This window comes from Monomorium pharaonis, chromosome 3, assembly GCF_013373865.1.
Source record: "Monomorium pharaonis isolate MP-MQ-018 chromosome 3, ASM1337386v2, whole genome shotgun sequence".
Classification (NCBI taxonomy): domain Eukaryota; kingdom Metazoa; phylum Arthropoda; class Insecta; order Hymenoptera; family Formicidae; genus Monomorium; species Monomorium pharaonis.
Window position 1 is genome coordinate 27170603 of NC_050469.1, and position 12340 is coordinate 27182942.

General features: G+C 43.2%; 1 protein-coding gene and 1 non-coding gene across 2 annotated transcripts in view; one reads left to right on the top strand and one right to left on the bottom strand.

Annotated features, from left to right (window-relative positions):
• Nucleotides 1-3271, bottom strand: part of LOC105829083 (mitochondrial distribution and morphology protein 34) — a 77350-nt gene extending 74079 nt beyond the window's left edge. The window contains exon 1 of the mRNA XM_036284410.1: nucleotides 1933-3271. Coding sequence (XP_036140303.1) covers nucleotides 1933-2194 — 262 coding nt within the window. The 5' untranslated portion in view covers nucleotides 2195-3271. The remainder of the gene's footprint in view (nucleotides 1-1932) is intronic.
• Nucleotides 1-12340, top strand: part of LOC105831316 — a 71428-nt gene that overhangs the window by 17818 nt on the left and 41270 nt on the right. The window lies entirely within an intron of this gene.

A 12340-nucleotide genomic window follows, 5' to 3' on the forward strand; every position in this document is an offset into this window, starting at 1 on the left:
TCACCGTCGCAGTTGCCCGGTATTATGCTGTATAATTCGCACGTGTGGAGGGAGAAAGGGGGACGACACAGGCGTGATAGAATATAAAAGGGGTAAGAAGAAATAGAAAAAAGTACGGTCGGTCGGTGCATGAAAGACTAATCGACTGATTTGTACGCATAGTCACGACTCATGTACGTAGCCAGACGTAATCAAAAACACGAGACAAAACACGCGAACCGTGCGGCCCTGTCCTGTATCAACCCTCTCTTTCTTTCTTTCTTTCTTTTTTATTTCTATCTCTTCCATTGGCACTAATCTTTATGGTACATTTATTTTAATCCTAATCTGACCTGTGATGGCGGATGATAAATTCATCGCGTTTATGCATAAAACAGATTTTACTGTGGAAAATTTCTTTCGCTCTTTACCTCGAAAATAACATTTACTAAGCTGATATATTGTATAATAATATCTGTTTAATGTCATTATTGACAAAAGTATTTATAATAATAAAAGAATTAGGAAACATAATTATTATTTGTTATTTTTTCATTTCAAAGATTTAATACACAACGAATAAAGCTAATGAGAAACGAAGTCTAAGTCTTTATTATACGCGAGAGAAAGAACTTTTTCACGATGAAGAGGGTGGAAAAACAAAACGGAGCTTATTTGTGAAACAAAGAAAAAAAAGGGAGAAAAAGAGATGAGTAAATTCGAAGAAATTGCCTTCCTTTTTTCGGTCCGGCCGAAAATACGGACGTGAGCAGTGCTCCGATTTCTGTTCTGGTCGTCGTAAACGAAAGGTAGCGTGAGGTGATGCACAAGAAGATACAAAACAAATAAAAAGGAGCGCAAGGGAGGACCGGAATGGGGAAGGTGGCCCGCGCGCACGGTTGGAATAGTTAAAAATAACTCTGACCGAAGATCCTGCGGTTCCTGTAAACATGGGCTCGAGCATGGCAAAACGAGCACGGCGCTATTCGCATGCGAGCCGGTGATCCAGAGGGATTTTAGCAAGGCGGTAAACCAGCGAAAGGATGTGCGCGCGAGTCTCATTCAGATGCATTTAAGGGATCAAAAGCGAGAGATCGCCTTATTGCTTTGTATAGAATAGCAAAGTCTCACGAAGAACGTTTCTCATGTTTTTTAATTTTATGTTTTTTTTTACTCATGTTATAAATAAACGGAGCGAATGCTTCATAATTTTTATCAAACTCATTGCTGACGCGAAAGTTTGCATATTCGCGATTACAATATTTTTCATCAACATAAATACATAATTTCAAATATTTTAATGTTCAACAAATGTATATAAAGATATAGCAAATTAAGTGGTAAATATTCGATTTACAGAATTGTTTGAAGAGATTTTATGTCTAATTATTTCAAATATAAATAGTCCACTCACTGTTCAAAGTATATGATTTCATAATGTGTGTACACTTTAGTCTGTGTATATTATCTTAAGACCCAATGCTGGGTATTTCGTGTCCGACCGATCTCTATCTAATGCAGTTCCTCGAAAGTTTAAAAATAATCAAATTATACTATAAACTTTGTTTTTTTTTTCAAAAAGGAGTAGAGACATTTGTTCTAGAAATTTGAAAGTATATTCATGAATTTTGAGATATTTTTTAAATTACATTAAATAAAAGGTAGAAAAATAGTCAAATAAGTACTTATGATTGAGTCAATAAAGTACTTTTGCACCGTAAGAATAAAATTTTCCAATTAAAGAAAATTTTAAAGAAATGTTCTATAATACATTACAAAAAATAATATATTGTATATTTTGGATTTTTATGGAGAAAATCTTTTATTCCTGAAATAGAATTTTTATACAAAAAAACAATTTTCCTTTTATTTTTGAAAATTTAGTTTATCGGTTTATTTTATGTCCTTTCAATATTAAGTAAGAGGTTCATCTAATTAAGATTTAATACTCACGTGCTTCCATAGAGGTGTCTTGAGTCAGTGGTGGATGCTGCGTCGTCGTCGTCGTCGTCGTTGTCGTCGTCGTGGTCGTCGACGATGCAAACGAATCTTCGTTATCACGCGCGATGACGACTTTGTTTTGTTGCTGCTGCTGCTGCTGCTGCTCGTCGTCTTCCTCACCTTTCAATGAGCTTCGCTCAGAACTCGCGCGCACCCTTACACGCTCGGCCACCTGCACATCGTCTCCGGAGAACGCCGACCGCGACGATGACATCGGCCCGGCGGCTGTTGTCGTGGTCCACTCGATGACACTACCACCACCAACTACGACCGCACCATTATCCTCGTTTCCCACGAGCACCAACCGCTTTCCGCTCTTATCACCTTCCGCTCGGTCCCCGGTCACTCTCCTGACGTCATTCTTCTCGTGCACGGTGCTTCCAGCTCGTCGAGTCGCACCGCCGTTGAGATACGCGATGTTCCGCGTAATCGTTCTCGTCGCCAACGCCGCCGTCGCCGTCGTCGCGGTTGTCTTCGAAGCACTTTCGCGAAGTAGGATATCTCGCAGGGAGCTCTCCGGGCGTAATATCGATTCCCCAAACTTGAAGACGGGCTCTAACAGCGGAGTGAAAGTCTGGACGGCAGGGCGAATCCCTTCGTGGATCGACGACGGTACGGGTTCCACTTTGCGAGATTGCGGAGGGTGTTCGTTAACACGTCGCCATGCCTCCGGCCAGGGGTCGATAAAGTTCGGGGAGGGTTGATCTTTCAGCTTCGATCTCTTGCTTATCGGCACTCGCCTCGCTCTTCCTCGTCGCGCTGCGGTCTCTTCGTTCTCGTTGTCACGACTCGCCGTCAGGCCGGCGAGATCTTGATGTCTGACGACGACGGCGGCGGTATTCAGAGGCGTTGAAGGCGGCGACGATCTCGATAACGTCGGAGGCGACGGCAGCGACGACGACGACGATGACGGCGGCGGCGGCGTCAACAATAACGGCGACGTTAACGACAGAGGTGATGCCAAGGATGGTGACGAAGGTGAAAGGCGCGTCGCCAATGTAAGATGATCCAGAGTTCCTCGATTCGCGACGCCGTTAATGATACCGGAGACGCGTTTCGGCGCGAAATAGTCGGGCGATCGCGACGTAGGCAGGTAAACGTACGTAGTAGCGTCAGCAGCCGGGTGATAGACGCTATTCAACGGCTCGAGTACCACCGGCGACGCGGCCGTCGTCGCGTGCGTGAGATCGTCGAGAAGAGCAACAACGAGAAGAAGCAGGGGCAAGCCCACCCCCGCCCCCGTGGTGGCTCCCGCTACCCCCTGCCGTGCGATGAGAATCCGCGAGGCGGCCGTTCAGTCCGGCTGTCCGCGATCCGCAGCACTTTGTCGTGGTCCTTTGTCTTCTCTTCCTCCTCCTCCTCCTCTTTCGCTTCCTCCGCCTCCTCCGTCTCTTTCTCTTCCTCTTCCTCCTCCTCCTCCTCCTCCTCCTCGTCTTCTGCCTCCTCGCGATTTACATGCAACCACGCGATCCAGCGGTCCTCCCCGAGCACCTGTCCGCATTCGACGATTGTATCTCGCGTCCCCACGTTTGATCCACCTCGGCTCGTGCCGGCGTCGTGCCGTTTTGGCATTTATTATCCCGTCGCGCGTCCCAGACACGTGCTGCTGCTGCCCCTGTTGCGCTCGACGAGTTGACCGCCGTGATAGGCGATCGATTTCACCGTGTACTCGATCGACGGGCCGGACGAACCTGTGCACCCTGTCCACGGGCATTCCGCCATCATCGCGCACCCCGTGAACAGCCGGCGCCGCGACTCGCGTCCCGACGACGCTCGGCGCATCGCCGTTGCCCGGCTGCAAAGTCACGCGGCATCTTTCCGCTCGCGCTCTTCTTCACGCCTCCGCTTCCTCCTCCGCGTCCTCGCTGCCTGCAGACGCTGTCCAAATAGCGTTCAGAGGATCACAGTGCAATCTGAAACAAACGAGGGATTTCGCACCTTAACATTAGCTAGATCGATAGACCTTTCTATTCGATACCTGGTCTAACAGGTATTTTGTCGTCAGAAACGCACATTTTTAGCGTCCTCTTTATCCTTCGATGGTTTCTCAATTTAACACTTTACAATTACAAATCACTTTACAAATTAGTTTATTTTATTTAATAGTTATATAAACAAATTTTTATTTTTATTTGTATTTTAATTTTTTGTTGTACAAATATAAATTTAATGTATTTTACAAATTAAGTTAAGAAGTAACAAAACTCTATTCCTCCCTTTAATTACACTCAAAAATTTCAATAGAATTTGATTATGAGATTAAAAATTATGAGATATAAAAAATAGTGAAAAATTAAATATTCAAGGAATTTTACATATTTATGAAATTTTCGCGGTGTCTGGTAATTTGCCCGAGTTAGTTAACGTGAGATGTTAACATAACCTCAATACCAAGTTCACGTGTATCATTTGCCGCCAATTATTCACGGGACGCAATTATCCCATCGGGAATAGAAGGGTTAAACAGTCCAATAACGAGCGCAAGAGTATGGATATAGCAGTGCATGCGTGTCTCCCAATGTAAATATCAAACATACAATTTCGTTTAAGACTCACCAGAGAATTAATCTTGAGGGGAAAAAAAACAGATGTTAAAATAATCACTATAAAAGTTCACCAAAGAAATCGGTAATTATTTTTACATTATAATTCGCATCAATTATTCTTATATATCTTTTTATTCACATTATACTGTAAAAATATCACCTGAAACCGGTAAGTTTCATTTATACGTCACCGAGTATCATTACATTATCTCAATACAGCAAACTCGCGATTTTTGGTTTTTATCTCTAATAGGTACCGCATTTTCGATCCTCCATTCATTAATCAACGCTCCGATTCTGGAAATGCATCGGAAAGAATCGACTGCTTTCGCGTGCTTTATATTTCAAATGCTTATGCACCGTTTGTTCCCGCTACCAGCAAAATAGCTTAAATAACTAATCCCTGGGCATAATAAAGGTGACATGGCAAGCCATCTGCATAGAGCGAAGAAACACAGAAATACGAGCGTCTAGATGGGAGTGACTGATCTAAAAGTGTAACGGAGGAAATATAAAGGGAAATGAGAGAGAGAGAGAGAGAGAGAGAGAGAGAGAGAGAGAGAGAGAGAGAGAGAGAGAGGAGATCGAGGGTATAGCTGTTAAGCTCCAAATAACTATTAAAGTAAACTGCATTTGAAATTAGTTAAAATTCAGCTTATAATCTTGAAATTTGACTCGGTAACATCTTATTACTTTCAATCGATTGTTTTTCCACGTTATCCCGGAGTTTCCAAGAGAAATTTCCAAGAGAATGATAAAATACATTGTTCGAAATAGAATTTACGCGGAATTTAACGTGGAAACTTAATCTCTTCGGGTCTCTCCAAATTCAGCCTCCAATATTAAAAGGAAGAGTAAACGAATTTGGGATAGCGCCTCGCGTACGCTATGACATAATTATATATATATGTGGAATATTTTCTTGAACCGACAAAAATTCACACGCAGAGCCACCTCTAAAAATATTTAAGACACGCGCTGAAAAGAAAAAAAAAAAAGAATAGACGACGGGCGAGCGAGAGTGAGGAATATATGGACGGCGCTTCTCGTTACACGAGGGTCGACCCTCCTGAAATTTGTTTACTACGCCGAGGGACACCGGTGCCCGGGGCTAAGTATAGCCGTAAGGAGGGAGAAACCGCGAAAATGCTATTTTTATGAGCACGCGCCGCGCGGACATTGTTGTGCCCGATCGGTTGTGTCTCGACGGTGCCGCCGTTGCCCGCCGGGTCGCACAGTCGTCATCAGTGATGTCGTCGCGATCATCGTCATCGTCGCTACGACACGCCCGCAAAAATCATATCGAACACCGAGAAACTGGGCATGCAATCGATAATATCAAGATTATTTTCGAAGAGAGCGGGACACTTTACCGAAAAGAAATTTTTCTCTTTTCGTTGAAAAACTCCCATACATTTTGCATATTCATATCGCGTACAAAAGCGATAACGATAGTTTTTAAATCGTTCAATGTAACGAATGTGCTAATAGTTTTGTCATTTAAATATAAATTACAAAGAAATCCTGTTTGTGCTTAGTTGGTAATTGTTAATCTCACCTTTAACTTATATAAATAAATTTGTACATACAGCAATTTATACATTTATGACAAACTAAAAGTATCTTGAATTGATTATATTTAAAAGAATTTTATTGTGCGACTTTCCGTAAAAATCACGAGGCAAAGTTTAATTTCAAAACTGTCGCTTATTTTTAATATCGTCAATATTGCTAAACAAATTGGATAAGTGTCTTTAATTTCGACTAACCGAAGATCTCGAGATTCCTTGGTGGGGGAGAAGACGTTCTCAAAATTCCACCTCAAAGTTCCATAGTGAGGTCACGAGACACACTCTCCGCTATCGCTTCGAATAACAAATTCCTAGTGGCGGAGGGTCGGCATGGTAGGGACCGCGAGAAAGACCGGGTCTCGTTCTCTAAGCGGCTCCCTCCGTCTAATGCGAGATTCGTGTAACCGTGCCGTGGTTGATAACGATTGGACTTTTCGCACGGTGTGCGTCTCGGCGAACATGCTCGCGCGTTGCGCCACGCGGCCGATTGATCGTCTCAACGAACGAGAGATCACGCACGCACGCGCTCTCTCTCTTTCTCTCTCTCTCCGCTTGCTCGCTCGCGTGAATATGTACGCGTGTATCTGCCGTACGTAAAACGCGAAATACCTGCTAATTATAGTCCCGTAGCTGAAGGAAGGAAACCGCGGAGGCACTATTTTTACGACTCTCCCGCCAAAATATCGTCGCGCGTCTGCCACGCGCTTCTACTCGACGACGGGAGGACAGGCGTTCACCTTTGTGTTACGTGACGCGTTTTATCCCATCGCGACCGGCAGATAACTCGACTCGGAATTTGATTTTCGATCCGCCGAATTGGACAAGCGAATCAATTGCTTTACCTTCGATTTGTAAATCGAACGGACCGTCCGGCGATTCGTGCGATTGATTTGGGGAAAATATTTTTTTCCGGGTCGCACTGGGGGGAAAAAAAATTTTTCGGTTCTTTTTTTTAAAGTCATTTTCGCGAAATTGTAAATTCGACAACGTAGAGGAAGAATACACTTTACGTATTCATGAAAAATAAAATTGGATTTCAAACGCGATATATCGCTACTTATATTTATAGACGTATTCGCCATGACGTACAGATATGTTGGTTAATGTTATATGGAATTCTAGTCATATTTAAATCTACCTTCAATTAATTACGATTATTCGCGAAGCTTTTTCGATAATTTGTAACTCAATAGTATTTTATTACAATAAATTAAGTATTTAATTACAATAAATTTGACTTTTATCCCAGATATACGAGAGCCACGGTTTACTCGAAAAAATTTTTCAAAGGCATTAAGAGACAATCATTAATCATTATAACATAATAATTTCATCACGATAAGATCGAAGATCGTCCTAAAGATGACGAAAAATCCCTCCTAAGAGCTGACGAATTCGAATTAGCTGTAGCTCGCGTGCCCCAGCGCATTATCGTCGGCATTAACGACGACCCTCATTAAAACGCTCATCCGCACGGGTTACGTGAAGGCCTCTCGCGATTTCTGCGAGATTAATACGCGAGGCGATCGAGACGAAGAGGGAGAGGGGGAGGAGAGAGGAAGGGACGCGCCCAGCTGGCGCGTGAGTGCACGCGTGCGAACTCGCTACGAGGAGGTGGTCGCATAACTCTCGCAAAATGCGAGTTCAGGACGCGCGTTTCAGGGGTACGCACGCTCGCACGCTCAAGCGGGTATATGGCAAGAGCGAGCGCGCCCGCGAGCGGGAATTCGCTGTTTTCGCGGCAAAAATGCGTGCGCGGCACGCGCGCTGACGTTCTATTTTCGAATGAAACACACGATCAGGGGACACGAACGAGAAACTAATGTAGAAAGGGAAGGGAGAGGGAAGAAAAAGCCGTTGGGGGGAGGAAGAGGAAGGGAGAAAGAGAGAGAAAGAGAGAGCGCGAGAACCCTCTCTTTGCGGAATGAAGGGAGAAAGAGAGAGAGAAAGACTTTATTTGTGTTCCGACGAACGATACGGGAGAGAGAGCGAAGGAGGGAGAGAGGGCGAGAGAGAAAGAGAGATAGAAGAGCTGCCACGAAGAGAGAGAATGGAAAGAGGAAGAAGGAGAATAGGAAAAGAGGGAGAGCAAAAGCGAAAGGAAAAGTTGCACGTTCGCGCAACAGAGACGCAACATAAAAACAAGCGAGATCAACACGCGCGAATGAAGTGCGAGAGCGAAAGCTTCGCGACGCTGCAAGAAGAAATGATGGGCGCACGACAGCTATATATATTTTTTATGTGATGTGTGGATACACACACATATATACACACACACACACACACACACGCACACACAAAGAATATAAAATCTATTGTAGAATATGTACACACATAAAATTTACAAACTCACAGAGAGAAACTCAAAGAGAGAAAGGTAGACGCGGAGAAAAGCGTGAGAGGAAGAGGGATGCAGCGTCAGAGCTAGAAGATGAAATGGCGAATACGAACATAACGTGGACACCGGCCGGAGGGGCCACGATTTGTTTCATGCTAGAGGCGGCCATGCTGCGTCTCCACGTTGCGTTCTGAGAACGAGCATCTTTTGCATACGCGCAGAAAAGCAGGTTCTAGAGTCGGCGACGGGAGGAAGAGAGAGAGAGAGAGAGAGAGAGAGAGAGAGAGAGAGAGAGAAAGAGAGGGAGAGAGCCGACATCTCGTAAACCGATTCACTCGACGCCACGTTGCGAAGCGTCCGGATCGCGAGATGCAGACGCTACGATATGCAACGGAGTAGGATCAACGAACGAAAGAGGACAGACGGGAGGGAGAAAGGGAGAGAGAGGGAGGGAGGGAGGGAGAGGGAGGGAGGAAGAGAGAAAGAGAGAGAGAGAGAGGGGGAGCATGCGCGACAAAGACACAGATAAAAGCAGACAGAGAGCGAGCGAGAGAGAGGGAGAAAGAGTGTGAGAGAAGGAGAGCAAGAGACGAGCGTGAATGCAGACAGACGGTCAGATAAATAAATAGGTAGATGCAGATAGACGCAGGCAGAGGGAGAAAGAAGGTAGACACACACGCACCATACAGATTGCCGCGCATCCAGGTCGGGGGAGAAGGGAGCCTCCTCTCTGCGACGAGCGCGACGAAGAATGACGACGTGTGCACGCTCGCCGATGCAGCGAGCGGACGGCACGCCGGGCGCTCGCTCACACTACGTATGTATAGGCCTGCTGCGCGTACACACGCGGCCGCCGGACACACGCGAAGCGATGTGTTCTCGCTGCACGCGTCCCGCGTTTTCCACCCGCGGTGACTTCGACTTTTCCTTCGTTGTCGTCGTCGCGGCTGCCGCGGCCGCGCCACGCCGATACTAGCGGTATTGAGACACGGAGAGAGAGAAAAAGATAGACAGAGAGAGAGATAGAGGAAGAATGAAAATGCTTGAGAGAAGAGAACAGAATATAGAAAAGAAAGAGAGAAAAAGAGAGAGAGAGGTGACGAGCGTGGCGAAGCTTGAACGAGCGCAGAGAGAGCTCGAACCCGGAGCGAACCGAAGATCCGCGGAGCAAGCGGTGCTGCCTATCGGATGGCACTGCGTTCAGCGCCGCGGTGCGCGACCCTCGTCGGCCCTCATCGTCTTTCCTCGTCGCGTCTCGTCTCGTCTCGGCGGCGCTCGTTGCTTTCCGCCCCTTTCCGTTCCGGCGTCGTACGTTCCACGCCGCATCGTATCCCTCTCCTTCTCTCTCTCTCTCTCCCTCTCTCTCTCTCTCTTTCTCTCCCCCTCTCTCTCTTTCGTCATTGGAGTATGCTGAAAGTTCGCGCACCTCAGCACCTTTCGCGGGGGTGGCGAAATTCTTACGTGAAATACGATGACGCTTGTATTCGCGCCTATTCGATCATCGTCGACTGACAGATAAATAGAAGAGTAAAGAATGACGATATACTGTAACGAGTATTATACGTATTTCGTATTATGTAATATATTGTTAAAAAGGCACATTGTAAAGATCTAAATTTATAAATCTACGCTTGAGTTTCTTAAACTTATTTTTTATGTAGAGCGCAACTCATAAAAAAAAACGACAAATATCTGCGACCCTTCTATTTTTAGGGAATATGATAAACGAGTGAGGGAGAATAAATTGATTATTTATATCACTTTATTCTTCTCATGCATTTTATTTAATCTTTTTATAAATATAAGCTTATAAATTTAGTTTTTTAAACATGAGTACAAAGGTATAAAGAATGCATTTATTTACTATTTCTATTGATAACAGTTTTGAGAGAGAGAGAGAGAGAGAGAGAGAGAGAGAGATATCAACATTGATGCGAGTCATTTTCATGTATAAGGAGTTTAAGTAAAGCCTTCGGCATACGAAACGATTTTTCATGCTAGATCGCATACGAGGCGTCTTACTATGTATCCTCATTGGCTTACGATTGGTGACATAATCATCCGAGCCAATCAGGACACGTATTAAGATGCCTCGTATGCGATCTAGTATGAAAAATCGTATCGTGTGCTGAAGGCTTTAAAGTCGTAGTTTATTTCAAAATTTGTTTTCGATTCCTACTATAACTGAAAAATTTTTCGTGACTTACCGGTGGGTAGCGATCAATACTTGGGAATTTGCTAAACCATTATTACGAAATATTTTATATTAAAATATAAATTAAATATTAAAATAATCAATTTGAGTAGAATAATACGTTTTCTTTATTAATTCCTAGCAAATAAAATAATTAATATATGTATAAACGAATTGATATACGTATGGGTGTAAAATAAAAAAAGAAAGAGTCAAGAAACATTAAAAGACCAAAGAAAGGTTTTTTATTCGTATCGATCTCGTCATCTTTTTCCCGATTGATGTATTTATCCGTACGTAGCTAGAACTCCAAAACGTCACTTTTGTAATAATGATTCATATCGCATTTGAAGCGGAATATCTCGGGTAGCATTGATCGAATTAAATCTGTCGATTGTCCGCTCCGTAAAGAAGAAAGAACAGACATATCTGTCCGTATGTGCTGACATACGCTCGTATGCTGACGTGCTTTGGGTCAGTGAAAATAATTAATGGGAGTGGAGCGAGGAGGGGGAGGGAGGGGGAGTGGAAGTCGGGGTTAATCGTGGAATAGATACCGCGCGGCGATACGCGCTCACGTGTTTTCGTATCTACGCGACGGCGATCCCTCTAAACGTACGTCTTTCCACAACCCTCCTCCCTTTGTTCCTCGCGAAATTACGGTATCGGTGTCACGACATCCCCCCTCCCGCCCCATTCCTTATTTAGCGACCAAGACGTCAGAGTCGAGCTTAAGCGCGCGATATCGGCCTCAATAATTAGCTACTTAATGAATTCGTGACGCCCGACGTAGGAATCCAGAGGTACTCTTCCAGAGGGAGAGTACGCTCCGACGGCGACACCGCACACATTTTATTTCCGATCGAAGCCTTTCCGTTATTTATCGTGTGCAACCTAATATACGTTGACCAAGTCCGACACAGCCATTGCACCGCGTAAGCGAAATGTCAAACGTTATTAGGGAAAAATGAGACTGCGCGCGGTCGATTTTTTTTTTTACGCTACGAGTATTAATACGTGAGAAATTAGAATATTAAGAATATCATTAACTATACCATAGACTTATATATCGTCTTATAAAATGGTCTTACGAAATCTTTTAATTTCTAATCTATTTTCTTGCATTCTTGCATATCATAACTCAGACGTCCTCGTAAAATCGATGATTTTACCGCTTTGAATTCTTACCGCTTTATCTATTAAATTTTCTTCATATTTCATATATTTTGCATATCTTTTACAGAATTGGAAATGTTACTTTATTAAAGTAACATTACTTAAAGATTAATAATTCGTTATTTTTTTTTTTTATAATACTTTTCTGTAATATTAAAAAGTAAAATATTAATAAGATTATTAAGATTACATTATTCAATAATCAATATCAAAATTTATAAGTTTAAACTAGTTTCTTTTCAAATTATAGGTTTTCTTGAATTTTACTTTAACTTATCTATAATATTTCCGATTATTTATATTAATATCTTCATTTTTTATTAGACTTATCTTTAGAGAAATTATTTAATTGTAATTCTCTCACAAACGTAAATTTTATTAAAACCATTTCAATTTTTTTATTAAACATTAATATTGTTATTAAGAATGGGTTGGTTAACTTATTCGGGTTGGTTAACTTATCCCTATATAGTTTTTCTTAACTAGCTTCAGTCTTTTCTATATTCTATGGACTTTCAAACTATCAAAATGCATC